At 40.6% G+C, this 16,647-nt stretch overlaps 2 protein-coding genes across 2 annotated transcripts in view; both read left to right on the forward strand.

The window, feature by feature from the left end:
* LOC137259909 (ankyrin repeat domain-containing protein 29-like) overlaps window positions 1–3,491 on the forward strand; it is a 108,504-nt gene extending 105,013 nt beyond the window's left edge. The window contains exon 2 of the mRNA XM_067797556.1: window positions 3,434–3,491. The gene's annotated coding sequence lies outside the window, so the exon portion shown is untranslated. The remainder of the gene's footprint in view (window positions 1–3,433) is intronic.
* Window positions 3,492–7,105: 3,614 nt separating this feature from the next.
* Window positions 7,106–15,486, forward strand: LOC137259676 (uncharacterized). Its single transcript, XM_067797275.1, has 4 exons — window positions 7,106–8,117; window positions 14,256–14,321; window positions 14,676–14,762; window positions 15,079–15,486. Exons 1-4 carry the CDS (start codon window positions 7,106–7,108, stop codon window positions 15,477–15,479), a joined length of 1,566 nt encoding a protein of 521 aa, XP_067653376.1. The 3' UTR covers window positions 15,480–15,486.
* Window positions 15,487–16,647: the final 1,161 nt, after the last annotated feature.

Below are 16,647 nucleotides of genomic sequence, written 5' to 3' on the forward strand. Positions count from 1 at the left end.
GTGACGTCAGCACAATTTGAATTCGCATCCTATTGTCATCTGTCAGCCTGAGACGACGGCATGCAGACAGATGTCAACATTCCATAATGTTGTTATAATTACAGGTAAGGTACTTTCCTTGTATGTTCATTCTATAAATACCTTTAGTTGCTAGTGTAATAACTATACCTAATTGTATTACTTAACTGTCAATAAGGCTATGTAATCACAAAGTTAGTAAATCCGTGTATTGATTGTGTATAATGTAAATACAAGTATCCCGCTTGTCGCGATTACTAACTTGAATATTGCACTATTTTAGCACGTAAGAGAATGCGTGAAGGGTACATATTTCATATCATACGAGATCACTGTATTCCATGGATCACTGACCTCGCGCCATATCTGTGACTGTGTTTTAGGTTGTCGAAATTTTAATCTCACTCTTGCATCAGTACTTTCATGAAGGAAAACCTTTCTTGAAAGGAGAAGTAGTTATGTTTCCATCCTCAAAACAATTTTTGCTAAAGGGATTCGAAACAGAATCTTCTGCAGGACGAGGGAAAGGTCTATCCACTAGGCTACCCCACGGTCCGCCCAGCCAGGGTTAAGGCGCAATAAGACGAGCTGTGAATGCCGCCCGCCTTGTAATCCAGGGTCTAGGTTTTCTAGGCTCTTTTAGCCCTAACATAGTCTGACTGCCATTCATTGGCAATAACGTACGGCTATCTTAGAACTAAGAGAGCTTCGAAAATCTAGGCCCTGATTCATAGCACTACTTCCCTACCCATGGACCCCACCAGCAACCCTCAGTTTATAAGAACGGACTATACAATAATAATATTGATAATACAAAAGGAACCGAGAAAGAAATGGCTGGCACCTTCAGGGTCTTTCAGATGCAAGGTCTGCAGTAACATTTAATTAAAAGAATAAATAAGGTATAGCCCAAAAGGGTAATAACATCTATTTCGCACACTGACTTGTAAGCCAGCATATAAGTAATTAACCGTTTCTCGGGCACATTTTCATGGGGGGCATAGGACTTTGTTTTGTAATTGTCAATGGAAAAAAAAAGTGACGAGGGAGGAACACGTTGTCATTTTTTTTCTCTCAGATATTCAGCTCGGAAAGTCTAGCACGTGTTTATAAGATGTAGCTTAAGTAACTCTCGCTCTTTCAGACACTTATTCTTACAGTGGTCAAATGGATGATCGGGACACAGCGAAGTCAACATTATTTTTATTTAAATGCCAATAAAATATTATTACCCACCCAAACAAAAGTGACGCGCGCCGATGCCTGAGAAACATTTCACTTTTTCTGTTTAGCCTAATATATTAAACATGATACTCACGCCCTCCCTTTCAGAATAACATTTAGAAAGCAGCAGGTTTACAAATTCTCCCGTCTTCCATTCTGTGTGTCTTAGTTTTATATCAATATACCCTCCCGCCTTTTTTCTGTATGGTTTAAGTTATATATCCGATGCATTTTTCCCGGCATTCCCCTTGCGTGGTGCAAATTATATATCTTATATATCCTTCCCGCTTTTTATTCTGTATAGCGTAAGTTATATGTCCGATATATACCTATCCCGACTTTCATTCTGTTTGATGTGGTGTATGAATATAATCAAAGACGAACAACAACACACAGCTGTAACACTGCTGACACAAATACGTGCTGATGACGATTGTAAACGCTCCTCACGCCTGCCATTGTCTGCGAATAGTATATCCCCACACACCTTGGTTACATTTCAGCCACAACGTCAACGATAGGATATTATACAATATACACAGCCCCCTGCCTGCCTCTGTCTGCCTCTGCCTCTCTCTCTCTCTCTCTCTCTCTCTCTCTCTCTCTCTCTCTCTCTCTCTCTCTCTCTCTCTCTCTCTTCTTAACCGTAACAAGGTTCCATGTGAGCAATGCCAGTGTCTATGCTATTTATACCCTAGGTCACTGTCACCTATACACACTCAATATACAACCTGTCTTGTAGTTTAACCTGCGCTAGTGTTTGAGCAAAGAATCAAATATGCTGCTGGTGTCTTTCGGCACCCTTTTTTTTAGTTGTTATTATTTTTCATTTCACTCATCCCCAATGACTACTGAAGCAGCTGTTTTACTACAAGTTGTAACGTTCTTTACTACATGCGTGGTTTAAAGTGGCTTTTAACCAGACCAAAATGTTGCATTTACCTTTTTGTTTAAATAGACTTTCAACGTTTAATTTTATATATTACTTCGCAATTTTAAGATGGTCTCATACGTTTTTTGGGTTTAAGCATATTTAAAATGTCATTGGAGTTCAAAGTGATGGTTGGAGAGGTAGGACAAACATGTATCTGTCCGTCTGGCAGGCAGGAAACTCACTTTTTAATTCTTCCTGCATTTACCACACTGATGTATATGCCCGTGGTGATTTTGATTTGAGGGGTTAATCTCACCCGGTACCGATCGTCATTCATGTTCCTAATCACATACTTTCACGTTGTAAAACCTAGATTTAGAAAGTGTTTCTTTTTTCATGCACGGACAAGCGGTCTCGGTTATCTCAGGCAAACTGAACGATGTACAATTAATACGTGTTGTATATTCTATGTAGTCACAATTTAATCAAGCATAGTATTGAAAGACAAAACGCATGTAGAAAGACGACAGGCCAGCAGTAGAAATGCTTATATATAATTTTTCTGAAAAACACATTCCCTTTTGTCAGCGAGTGAGGATCTGACACCAAGCAAGACTTTTCCACCGGCGCCAGTGACGACACAAGACTGATCCACACGGTGGGAAGACACCCAAGCACCAACAGGTGTACTGATGCTATCACGTTGGAAAGTTACACAAACATCAACACTCTCAAGTCGTACACAAATGATGCTACAACTTCAAGCTCTAACAGAATGTTGTGTCTTGAAAACACCATCATTAATTCTAGAAACCACATGCTAACATTCCCGTCATGTTGGATTGTTGTCAGTACCAGTACCGTACCAATGTCAGAGTCACGTATCAACATGATGTAAACATTGTAGATGTGTGACAAAGATGACTGGTGTACAATGTTTACTTTGTGTTACAGCGACTCCATCACCAGCAACAGGCCGCGACCTCTACGACGCCAGCAGGCACGGTGACCTGGAGAGAGTGAAGCGGATCCTGGCAGCCGGTCAGGTGAACATCAACTATAGAGCAAGGAACAACAGGACACCGATAACATAAGGGACACAGGGATGTGGTGGCGTTCCTGGTGGGTAGAGGGGCTGATGTGTCAATGGTGGACAGGGACGGTAGCAACGGCCTTCACTTGGCCTGTTATAAAGGAGACGGTGAAGCTGATCCTGTCCCTGGACGTGGTTGACGTCAACGCCAGTGACAAGCAGGGGAAGACAGCGGCCTACTACGCGAGAATCGGGGGACGTCAGCAACTGGTTGCACACTGAAGTTAGTGTTGGTGTAGACAGAGAATGGGCACATGTCGTTACTGACACTGACGTGGTGTGTGCCGTTCACGTAGTCGTGTGATTTCCTTTTTTTTCTTTGTGAATATAGATAAAAGTTGTTGAATGTATTTTCAGACATTTTGTCATTTTTTGTATGTGGATCAACGCATGATCAGATAAGAAAATGAGTGATTGTACGTAAACGTCGCCCGTCTTGACATAATGCTGTGTTAATTTTATTCAGAGAATCTCGCGAATTGTGAAACAGACAACAACAAACTGTTTGTTTACATGTCACTGCACTCTGTGACGTCAGACTGAGTCCAGGTTCACCCAGCTGACGTGGCGCCATTTGTACTGTGAGAGTGACGTCACACTGCTGATGACGTCACAATCATACATTGAGGCGCCCGTCGTCTTCTCGGCCAGCTAGAGCGGCACAAAGATGGCTCCATGCCACACACCACAAGCAGTGTTAGTCACCATTGCTTATGAAAGGGAGAACATATGTAGCTGATTACTGTGGCAGAGGGAAATGCACCTATTTCGCACTGACTAAACACACACAACACAAATTTCAACTGAAAACACTCATCATCCAAATAATGTATGTTGCAAATGTAAATATTACCCGTTAAACTGAATTTGAAAAAAAAGCCAATAATTTTTATTAGTGATGAGTGATGTGTGATTTTGTCAAGTCGCAAATGATTTTGCTGAGACCTCGCCTATAACTATGTGATATAAAAACATGAAATCTTAAAATCTTCTCTCCGTCATATTTGTTAGTGAGAGTCTGGGCGAGTTAGCTTAGTTTTGCGCCTCTTCTGGCAATATTCCAGGAATATCCCGACGGGCGACACCAGAAATGAGTTTCACACACAGTACCCATGTGGGGAATCAAACCCAGGTCTTTGGCGTGACGAGTGAACGCTTCAAACACAAGGTTACCCCACCACTTCTGTTTGACAGTGTTTACAGTATCCTGTTTTATGAAACGCCCACAACACACAAATGTTCAACACTCAGCCGCAACACACGCATCCTTGAATTCTTCACAGATTCAAACAATCAGATGACTGGTGTTTTTCTCTTACGCGTGAAAACAGTGTTGATGATGTTAGCCCGTTAGATGCCAATGAAACAATTTTGATAATATAAACTCAAAGTTTGAAAAGTGAACGGTGTGCGATAATTGCGCTCACGTGGTCCTGGATCTGCTTGCGGCTATACAATTACACAGAAATGTAGAATATTATATTTTATTGACTATTAATAAAATACTAAATATATATGCAGCTCCCATCAGGATTTGAGACTAAATGATGTCCAATTGCGTATGCATTGAAAAAAGTCAATTTCTCCGTTTGTAATCGTGCATCGATTAAAACACTCTGCAACGATATTTTTAACTTGTCATCTGTACGAACAGTGTGAGTGAAGAAAATACAGCCTGATATCTGAACGACATAAATATATATAAAGTGGATTTATGCGGTTGTGCATAACATTAAACCTCAACATTAATCATGACCTGTAAATCGATTCCAATACAAAGTTTCCCAGTGTGAGTGGATATTTTGGTAGTTTCACAATTCATAAGAAAAGATGCCAATGTACTACAGGAGAAAGCATGTCATAGCGATTTGGATGTTCCCGTTCGGTCTTAACTACCACACCATAAAAAACTATGTTTGATCTGACGTGTAATAGTACATATATTTTGATATGGCGATGTTTGTTATGGCATACTTTTGGGTTCGTGAAACAAGAGTGGACGACTTTAAGTTTATGTATGGCGTTATGACAGCAAATACTGAACGGAGGGAGAAGTGACAGTTACAGCAAACGTTGTATCTGGGATCAATCCTTAGTAAAGTACATATCTCTGTGCTTTTGCTCGCAGGCAGATAAATACGGATGATTTACGACTTTGTTTACATCTTGGCTCTTTTAGTGCATTTCTTGGACATTTTCCACGTCGATCACGGCGCTCGTACAGTGTTGCAGGTTCCATGTGAGCAATGCCAGTCTCTATGATATTTTTACCCTAGGTCACTCTCACCTATACACACTTAACATAGTCTTGTAGTTTAACACAGCATGTCTATCAAAATATAAAGTACATATTTCGAGCCAAATATTTGTCGGAGAAGTGTCAGTACGCGGTGCGCTACTCTTCACTGAATCCACTCCGAAACTACATATTCTGTTTTGAACAAGTTGGAAAGTTTTGTCAAATCAACATCTAGACACTTTAACACCGCAATTTCAAACGAGAGATGTACCCCCAATAACTGATCTGCTTTACCAATGTCTGGGGTGTCATATGTAACAGTTCAGTGAAACTGGATGTACATAAAGTACACTGGAACTATGATATCTATCATGTACAAATAAATATCATTCTGCTTCCTACAGTGTTCAAGTATTTGTAGGTAAGCAGGGAAATATTGTCTCCCTGGATCACAAACATTATTCTATTTTAGTCTTTGTGCAGTGAAAATGCAAAGATGAATTAAAAATTAAATCGAATAAGGCAATTAAATAATCCAAATTAATGTGCACATATCTTACTTTGCCAACTGTTTAACAAACGATAATAGTATCACATTTGTTTGTATTACAAGGGAGTATGCACATTAAATGAAACAACGAGAACAAGTAGGGCGTCGCACTTGCATTTGCTTCACTTCACTTCTACAACCACTGTGTTTACCCTCTTGTAATACAAACCAATAAACACGATAACCATCCGCCTGACACACGACGTCAGTACATGGCCGGGAAAACCAGGCCTCGTCGATCACGTGCCGTAGTAGATTACATAAGTATGCATGCAGTTACAACTCTACCCTGGTCACCAAACCCAGATCTGCGGGGGCAAATTGATTTGTACAACAATGTTGACGTATCACATCTCTTCAGATGGCCATTTTCTACAAAATGGCAGCTATTCTGACAAGGGTACACAGGATTTTGGGATGACTCGTGACGTGATTCAGAGATTGTTTGTGAATAATTAAGAGATGTACGTGATTAGAATGACTCTCACTGTTTGTGTGTTTGTTATTCGTTTTTATTGTTTTCATTATAAGTTGTTTTCATTCATTTAGTTTGTTAGTTCAGTTAGCCTATTGACACCAGCTACATAATGCATGCACACATTCAGCCTATTGATGCCAGCTACATAATGCAGGCACACATTCAGCCTATTGATACCAGCTACGTAAAGAATACACACATTCAGCCTATTGATACCAGCTACATAGGGCATGCACACAATCAGCCTATTGATACCAGCTGAAGTAGTGTGTGGTTCCCTAGCTGGGAGCCATGTCTACACACACTGCTAGAGTAACGTGTGGTTCCCTAGCTGGCCGCCATGTCTACACACACTGCTGGAGTAGCGTCTGGTTCCCATAGCTGGGCGCCACGTCTACACACACTGCTGGTGTAGCGTGTGTTTCCCCTAGCTGGGAACCATGTCTACACACACTGCTGGTGTAGCGTTTGGTTCTCTACCTGGGCGCCATAATTGCATACACTGCTGATGTAGCGTGTGTTTCCCCCGAGCTGGCGTTGTTCCAAACACTTCAGTCGAGCTGTATAAAAGCCGTTTACCCAGCTGCGAGGCGGTCGCCTTCCCATTTGCGTACTGTTCTGTTGGAAAAATGGAGCTATCAACAGTTGTATTTCTGAGTCTTTTATTGTGTGGCATGCAAGACGTACATGCTGATGTCAGTTTGGCGAAACTGACTACACGTGTGAGGGTGGTAGAATATGACCTGAGCAAGTGGAAATTATCAAGTATTGCAGCTGAGAATAAACTGATGAAGAAGTTTAAGGTTTGGGAGGAGTCACTGAAAGAAGAACTGAAGTCAACATTCCTTCCTTCATTGATAGAAACTCTCGTGAAACAAGCGATTACAAGCATCCTAACTGATGATGATATTGGGCATCCGATCAACGGACAAGTTCTCGATCACGTACACAGCTTGGAGGATAAGGTGCAAAACATAACCACAAAACTTCAAGTCATAACACGAGACTTAACGCATGTTGAACGGGAAAGAAACACCTACAGGAAAACTGTCGGGAAAGAACGTAGCGATTTGACCAATGACATCCGGGCTCTACAGATGCAGGTAAATCAGACAGTAGTTCGTGTAACCTCATATGCAAGGTTACTGAGATCAGAACTGAATGAAACCATTGATCACCTGGTTGAGGCAAACCAAACACTTGCTGGCCTCACCCAGGACTTCAGGACGCTGAATACCAGTTGTGTGGTGACGGAGAAAGAAATAAAATCATACCGGGAGGGCTTGCAGGAAATGCAGAGAAACGTATCCAAAGACATTCGGAGTTTATACATTCAACTGAATCAGACCATTGGAGACCTGTCTGACTCAAACCAGACACTCGCTGGCCTCACAGAGGACTTGAAAACGGTGAATACCAGTTGTGTGGTGACTGGAAAGGGCTTACAGGAAATGCAGATAAAGTTACCTTCAGACATTCGGAGTTTATACATTCAACTGAATCAGACCATTGGAGATCTGTCTGACGCAAACCGGACACTCGCTGGCCTCACACAAGACTACAGGACGCTGAATACAAGTTGTTGTGGGATGAGGAAAGAGATCACGGAGCCTTCAACCACGACCTATCCTGGAACGACAGGTGAGTCATTAAGCAAAAGATTTGTCACGTAATTAACTTTCTGTTTCGATGTTACAACCAAAATGTATTAGATTAGCATTAACATGATTGTCAACATAGGGTTCAGATGACAGGGCAACATGGCATTAGGTTGGCATATCAACAAAACGTTGTACACGTCAACATGAAGTTTGGGTATGTCGAATTGCCGTTGTCGAATTGATAATCAAGGGATCACAAGGCATGTAAACGTTGGGCTGTCAGGTAAAGCCAACCTTGGGCTCACAGGGCATGTAAACTATGGATATGATTTCGAATTTGTCAAACATGATTTCATGGTACCGAAGTTCCGTTGGTGATCTGAGAGGACTGATTTGCTCTCTGCTTGGCTGTTGTGGTTTAATATTCTCTTGTGCATGTATCAACGGGGGGCCTGGTAGGAGTAACCACATTCTCAATAAATCTTGCAGATCACTTTACAAGTAATTGAGCAGAGGGGGGTAGGGGTGAGGTGGGGAGGGTGTGTGTTGAGGGGTGGGGGGTGGGGGGTGGGGGGGGTGGGGGGGGGGGTGGGGTGGGAGGAGGGGGGATGGTTAGGGGGTTGGGAAGGGGATGGCTGATTTTTGGAGGGTGGATTACGGTCATTGGACTGGAGGGTTGTCCTGAGTCTTTGGAGAGCCAGTGGAAATGTAGTTGTGTGCTTTATATTTGACTCACAGACTTCTACAATGAAGTTAAAACAATTACAACATTGGCTATTTCTAACAAATTGGATCAAGTCCGAGGTTAAGCGACACTGAGCATGTTTGTTTAATTAACCTCAACAAGGGTAAACCGATCTTCATTTTACTACATGACGTATTTGTATCATTTTACTACATGACGTATTTGTATCATTTTACTGCATGACGTATTTGTATCATTTTACTGCATGACGTATTTGTATCATTTTACTGCATGACGTATTTGTATCATTTTACTGCCTGAGAACATCACTCTCTGTCACTGTCAGTTTCCTTCCACCGACGAACCGTGCGTCCCCACCTAAGAGAAATTATGTATATGTTAGACATTAATGACGCCAGTATTAAATTGTAAATGTGTGAAAACAGTTATCCTGGTTGTGTTGAACTGCTAGGGAATATGCGCTAATCGGTCATTGTGTTTGCATTCTACGGACACACAGTGAATAACAACGGTCATCTGTTTTTACGTATCAGATGTACTAGACTTGGGATTAAAAAAACAGAACATTTTCGAACAAAATCGTTCATGATACTTTTCTATACTTTTGATATGTTAAAGGTACACAACTTACTTGTTCCAGCAAAAATTGATTTTATTGCAATTTGTTCTGTCCTCTTGTTATTATTACGGGACGATAATAAGGAACTCAAATGACATAACACCGGGCTGAGGTTAGGTCAGCATGACCTGTATGGGAAGACGACACTCGCATTAACCCTCGGATGCCACAGCGACACATATGTCCTTCCTCTTCACCCATCACTTTGAAGTCCAATAAAATTCTAAATATACCACACGCATACATATATACTTCAGAGTTTTAAATTCTGCGGAAAAGTCCCCGTTTCCTGACACCATCAACTATTATTTCAGACTAAGCTGAGGTGCTTAAATTGCCTTTCAAAATACGCTTCATCGTAAATGTAGCAATGTTTCACACTATACAAAATCGCGATTCAGAGCGTTATTTGCTGTATGTTTTGAAATATGAAATTTGTATAAATACTGGGTGTATTGAACAAGGGAGTTAACTGTTGACATACAAGGACGCGCCTGGTCGAGTTTAAGAAAAAAACATACACGACTGAATGGGTAGGCGACATTGCTGAGCAAGTCGAGATAAAAGACATATTAACTTGGGGGTAGCAGACAAGACACACTGTACATAAGCTGCCTTTACCTCGTGGAATCACTTCCTGGTAGTCACATGACAAACGACAAAGGCCGGTTCTCGGCAGAAGAAACAAAAAACTTACAGACTTATCAAGAAGACCTGATCTTGTCAGGTCAGTGCCTTTAGGTCAGGCCTGTCCAGCACAGCCCCGGTCAGCTAAACATTGAACGCTCTGTTTACCTGACAACTGAAAACAGTCTCAGTATGGCAGACATATGAACGTCAGATTGATATGAGAACTGAAAACAGTCTCAGTATGGCAGACATATGAACGTCAGATTGATATGAGAACTGAAAACAGTCTCAGTATGGCAGACATATGAACGTCAGATTGATATGAGAACTGAAAACAGTCTCAGTATGGCAGACATATGGACGTCAGATTGATATGAGAACTGAAAACAGTCCCAGTATAACATACATCTGAACTTCAGATTGAATGAAACCGTACACCAGATTGTATCTTTGCTTGTCCGTGAATACCGGCATTTTTTGATTGCGCTTATAGACATTAGTTTATATTTACCCTTTCATGATTGACAACACACCAAGTAGTTCTAGGAGGTTACCCCGGGTAATCAGGCAGTGCGGGACTGCAAGTGGGGTATTTCTTTCACTAATTAACTGCATGGTAGCAGAGGTAACACAACTGCGAGGTTGGGTCTGGAATCTTCTGAAACAACCACCAGGTTATAATTACTCTTGGTTGATGCCATGGTAAATTCCAATTTCCGGGTGTTATTGAGTATTTAAAGCACGGAAATGTATTTGGAACCGACGGCGTCAGCCGGAGGTTTCAAATGAAATATTCCCGTGCTTCAAATACTCAATAACACCCGGAAATTGGCCAAAACATGATGTTTATCGACATTGTAAACAAAAAAGTAAACCAAAGGGGTTTTACTGTCTGCAATCGTTTACATCGAGAACGGGTACAGCAGTGAAGTGTCATCAGCTGGCCGTTTCAGCTGTTTCTCATGGTAGCATCTGGAGCTGCTCATTTGTGACGTCATTCTAACTTTATGTCACAATATGATTTGAATGACGTCACCACTGTTGATGACACAACTAAACAGTTGTTTACGTCTCAATACGCAGTGAATAGTCTTGCAGTTTCCGGGAATCTAATAACATTTGATCATGTTTTTCAACCAATCAGATTACAGAACACAGTAACTTTTGGTTTACAATATCCATTATAACCAGACTGCACTGTATCTCGATATGTATTTCGCATCTTGCACGATGGATGCTGAGTTGTATTTTCAGGCGTACATTTTCAAATGTTTTGAAAGGTGAATGTTGTGCGAGAAGCCCGCTCGCGAGATCCTGGATCTACATACCGCCATGAAATTGCACAGAAATGTAGCATATTCAAGTTCCTATATATACAATGGTATAAAAGCGACTGCCTCGCTAGTTTGAGAAACAGACACTGCTAATTTTGTATGCGTCAAAGATAGTAGAAAACGTGTTACCGTGCATCGATAAAAACACCGGGTTTAGGATTTACGGAGGGGTGTGATCAAAGAAAACACAGCCTGACATCTGAAGGAAATGTGTGTATATGAAATGGATGACTTATGTGCTTCTCCATTACGTCATACGCACAAGACAATAAATGACTCGCAATAAATGTTTAAATTGACAACATTTATTTTTCGGTAGTGCCTGTTTTATGTATTTTGCGATGTTGGTTTGCTAATTAGTATATATCTCACACAATTTCCATTCACTGCATAAAAGGTTTTGACGACGGTGTCAGAATTTAACACTCTTTATGCAAACCATAAATGATTGATTTCACCATTTAAACAGAGTTCTGAATATGTCAACACTTAGACATGTAAGCTTTCAAATCTGCTTAACCTGTTTGGTATCAATTTTAATGAAAATGAAAAATAATTTTTCACAACACCTGAATATATCTTGTAGGATAAGGCTTTTCTTTCTTTTATCCATTAATACGAATCTATTTCTCTTCATAAGTATGCAATGCAGAGAGCAGAAAGAACTATCATAGAAAAGGATCAGGCTTGTCCAAATTAAGAGGTGACATGGTAAATATATTTTACAGCAGTTTTAGTTTAAATATTGTTAGAGTTCGTTATGTTGTCATCACAATATTTTCAATAGAATAAGAATTGATTATATTAACAAAAACAATTATAATGAATTGCAAAATATTTCTGTCAAACGCGCACCTGCCCTATGAATATGCATAACTGTTTTGTGTACACATATACAAAGACGGACACAAATTCAGTGAACAAAACAATTCCTTTGAATTTGTGTACATGTATGATTCAGTAAATGGTTAAATCATTTTCATTAATATTATCAGTTTTACTTGTTATTTAGTTGAATTAAATCGGTGTTTATTAACTAGTTGATATAAAACTGTATATATTAGTTCCACTGAACTGGACATTGTACACGACAGGAACTAACGTTCAAACTGTGATCTTCTACCGTTTATGTACATATTTAACATACGGTGGACTACACTAAGTTCGTGGGTTTCTTCTGTAAGCATAATGTAAACAACTAACACCTTCCAAAGAATAAAAAATAAAAAACGCATACCACACCTCCATGTATGGTATGATGTGTCTAACTGTACATACTGAAACAAGTTTCACGAAAGCATATCTGGACGATACGCAAAATGTACATCGTAATACTGGAAGCGTAATGATTGGGCGATTGTGTTTACTCTTGTTCAACCGACCTTCACGTAGAAGAAACTGTCTAATATGTATGTATACAGGCCTTCGCAAAACATGACTTGTTAACACTCTCCAATATATGGCACAAAGCGCACTTCAGCGTCTGTGCAAGTGTATTTTCGAAAACATCCCAACAGATTCTGTTTTCACTGGCAGTGTTTCAAAATTATTACGAGTCAGTGATCAATACTCCCAGTAATTGTCCGATGTCACATTTCCAAGTTTACGTGAAAGCGAATTTCATATCGTGTCAAAAATGGCGATATTTACGATGAAACGTATTTGGAAATGTAATCTTAATCACTCTAGCTTTGACTGATGTAATAGTGAATGAACCTCAAAAACAGCAAATTTCCCGCAGAATTTTAAACTGAACTGTATCGGTGTGCGTGACATATTTAAAATTTTAGTGGAATTCAAAGTAAAGGTTGAAGTGGAAGGACATATATGTCCCTGTGGCATCCAGGAGTCTAGACGGAGTTGGAGAATGTCTGTCTACACGCAACACAACATACATTATAAGCAGGGTGCACGGTATCTGGGTATTTCTATTTCACACCTAGACTGAGCTCGTGAATATCCATCTATAGATCTACTTAGCACAACAGGATCAGAAAACTGCCGTTTCTCTTTCAAGGTTGCATTTAGCGTTATTAGCTCAGTCTGAGTGCGTCAGTGTCCTGGTTTGACAGAGTGGTCGGAACTATTACATCTGAGTCCCTGACGTCTACTAAGAATCTGCATATATATATCTGAATGATATATTCTGAAAGGAGCTCTACCGCTGTGGCTCGATATTCAGCCATTTTGTGAGAGCTTCGCAGAATCTGCCTGATACAAATTACAACTGTGTTGCACAAACACTGGCTCAAGTTGACGTGTTGCTTGCCCTTCAGACTGCCTGAAAGACACTGAAGTTTTAATCTGCTTCACATTAGAATTTGTCTAAAATACCGGGTACAGAGTCGTGCAAAAAGTATTAAGACACAATTTACAATTTCATAATTCCTCTTCTTCGCTGTTTATTTGTCAAATGGCAACAATTTGATCAACATATGCACAATGCCGAGATTATGCACTGAGGAACTATACGTAATTAAGTTGATAAATATGATGTCATTACTTAAATAGTGGTCGGAAAGTTGAACTGAAATTGTGTGCTCTGAGCAGAGATGATTTTAAATTTCAAATTCAAATTCTATGTTTTATGAAAATAAGCATCTATTCAATTACAACACTTCAACAAAGAGGACGATCTCAATTCTCATCACACCGTAAATGCAGAATACACACCTTATTACATTTACTGAATCAGACTGTGAAAATATGTTTAGGAAATGAAATCTCAATGAAAGCAAACCATACATTCAATGCCTCTGTTATAACTGACTTTATCAATACATACTATTGAAAGGCAAAACATTTGTGGAACCTGAGGCCAGTAATCATAACACTTTAAATATGTCTGTACTATGTATAATTTTCTGATTAAAATTCTTTCTGTTTCAGCCTCGACTGACCTGATCCAGAAATACACGGTTTCACCTGTGCCATTGACGACACAAGACCTACAGGGTAGGTGGGAAAACCCAGCAGACAGGAAGCTCAGTTTTTAATTCTCCCTGCATTTACCTCACTGATGTATATGTCCGTGGTGATTTGGACTTGAGGGATGAATATCACCCGGTATCGATCGACCTTGTCAATCACAAAATTTCAAATTTAATATCAGGACGTGTAACATTTTTCATACTATTAAGAGTTATCTCAATCAAACTGAAAGATATATGGTTAATACTTTTTTCATAAGATATGTATTTAGAATTTAATCATACATAATATTGAAAGGCAAAACATATCTAGAAAGGTGAAAACAGAAATGCTTATGTGCTTTGTATAGTCTTCTGAAAAACATGTTCCCTGTTTCAGCCTCCACGACTGACGCGAGTCAGGATCTGTCACCCAGCCAGACGGTTCCACCGGCGCAAGTGACGACACAAGACTCTGATGACCACGGTAGGTTGGAAAACCCAGCAACAACAGTTGTACTGACACTATCACCTGGTAAAGTTCAACAAACATCAACACTCTCAAGTCGTACACAAAATAATGCTACAATTTCTGACGCTAACAGAAAGTTACTTATTAAACACGCGATCGTTAATTCCAGAAACCACATGATAACATTCCCGTCATATATGTTGGATTATTGTCAGCCATGATGGAATTGTTCAAATGACGTAGCAATGCCCAAGTCACGTATCAACATGATGTAAACATTGTGGATGTGTGACAAAGATGTCTGATGTACACAGTTTACGTTGTGTTACAGCGACTCCATCAGCAGCAGCAGGCCGCGACCTCTACGACGCCAGCGGGGACGGTGACCTGGAGAGAGTGAAGCGAATCCTGGCAACGGGGAACGTTAAGATCAACTATAGAAGATGGAGCAGTGTGACACCGGTGATGGTGGCAGCATATAATGGACACAGGGACGTGGTGGAGTTCCTGGTGGGTAGAGGGGCTGATGTGTCACTGGTGGACAGTGGCGGTGACAACGTCCTTCACTTCGCCTGTTGGAGAGGGGACCTGGAGACGGTGAAGCTGATCCTGGACCTGAACATGGTGGACGTCAACGCCATTAACAACTTCGGGCGGACAGCGGCCGACTTGGCGAGAGTCCGTGGACATCAGCGAGTGTTGGATCTCCTGGTGTCACGTGGTGCACACTGAAGTCGGTGTTGGTATAGACAGAGACGGAGCACATGTCGTTACTTACACCGACGTCGTGTGTGCCGTTCACGTAGTCGTGTGTCACAATTCACTTGATTTCCTCTTTTTCTGAATACAAATAAAACTTGTTGAATGTATTTTCAGACATTTTTGTCATGTTTTGTGTTTGGAACCTCGCATGATCAGGTAAAAAATTGTGAAGTGAATGTAAACATAAACTATGAGTGATTGTACGTAAACGTCGCCCGTCATGAGATAATAATTATTCTGTGTTAATGTTGTTCTGAGAAACAGCCAACAACAAACTGTTTACATGTCGCTGCACTCTGTGAACTCAGACTGAGCCGAGGTTCATCTAGCTGACGTGGCGCCATTTGTACAGTGACAGTGACGTCACACTGCTGATGACGTCACAACCATACATTGAGGCCAGCTAGAGCGGCGCAATGCTGGTTCTATGCCACACAACATAAGCAGTGTTAGTCAAATACGAGGTCGTTGATATTGCTTAGCAAAGAGAGAACGGACATTTGTAGCTGATTACTGTGTCAAAGGGAAATGCACCTTTTTTGCACTGACTAAACACACAACATTAAGCTGAAAACAATCATCTTCCAAATAATCTCAGTTTTATTTTTCCCTGGATGCCATTAAGACAAATATAATCTCCCTCCTGACATAACATACAGTTTTTAGGCGAAACACAATTTCTGAAAATGATCGATAATAATTATTTACATCGTAAATCTCGCCATTTTCGACAATGACGAAGTCACCTAAGTCTATGTGATTTAAAGAAACAATCTTGGTTAAAACATAAGGATGACTGTAATGTGTGGGTACCTGGTGGCTAATCTTGGCGGGTTTACTGGCAAACTCGGGTGACGAGGCAAAGGTGGTGAGCTCCTCAACAGCACTGATGAGAGGCCGAGATGCTTCTGCACATTGCTGCCGATTTGCATCTGTGAAGTCACTGTCCAGGGCCTGTAAAAATATAGTTAAAGAGCTTAAAGTGTCACTGCAGTGTTATATTGCCTGTACAAATACATCATAGTGTCATATTGCCTGTACAAAGACATCACAGTGTCATATTACCTATACAAACACATCATAGTGTCATATTTCCCTGCATAAACATCACCAGTAATGTGACCTCTGTCTACAGCCT

Source organism: Haliotis asinina, chromosome 13 (assembly GCF_037392515.1).
Source record: "Haliotis asinina isolate JCU_RB_2024 chromosome 13, JCU_Hal_asi_v2, whole genome shotgun sequence".
In the NCBI taxonomy this organism is placed as follows: Eukaryota; Metazoa; Mollusca; class Gastropoda; order Lepetellida; family Haliotidae; genus Haliotis; species Haliotis asinina.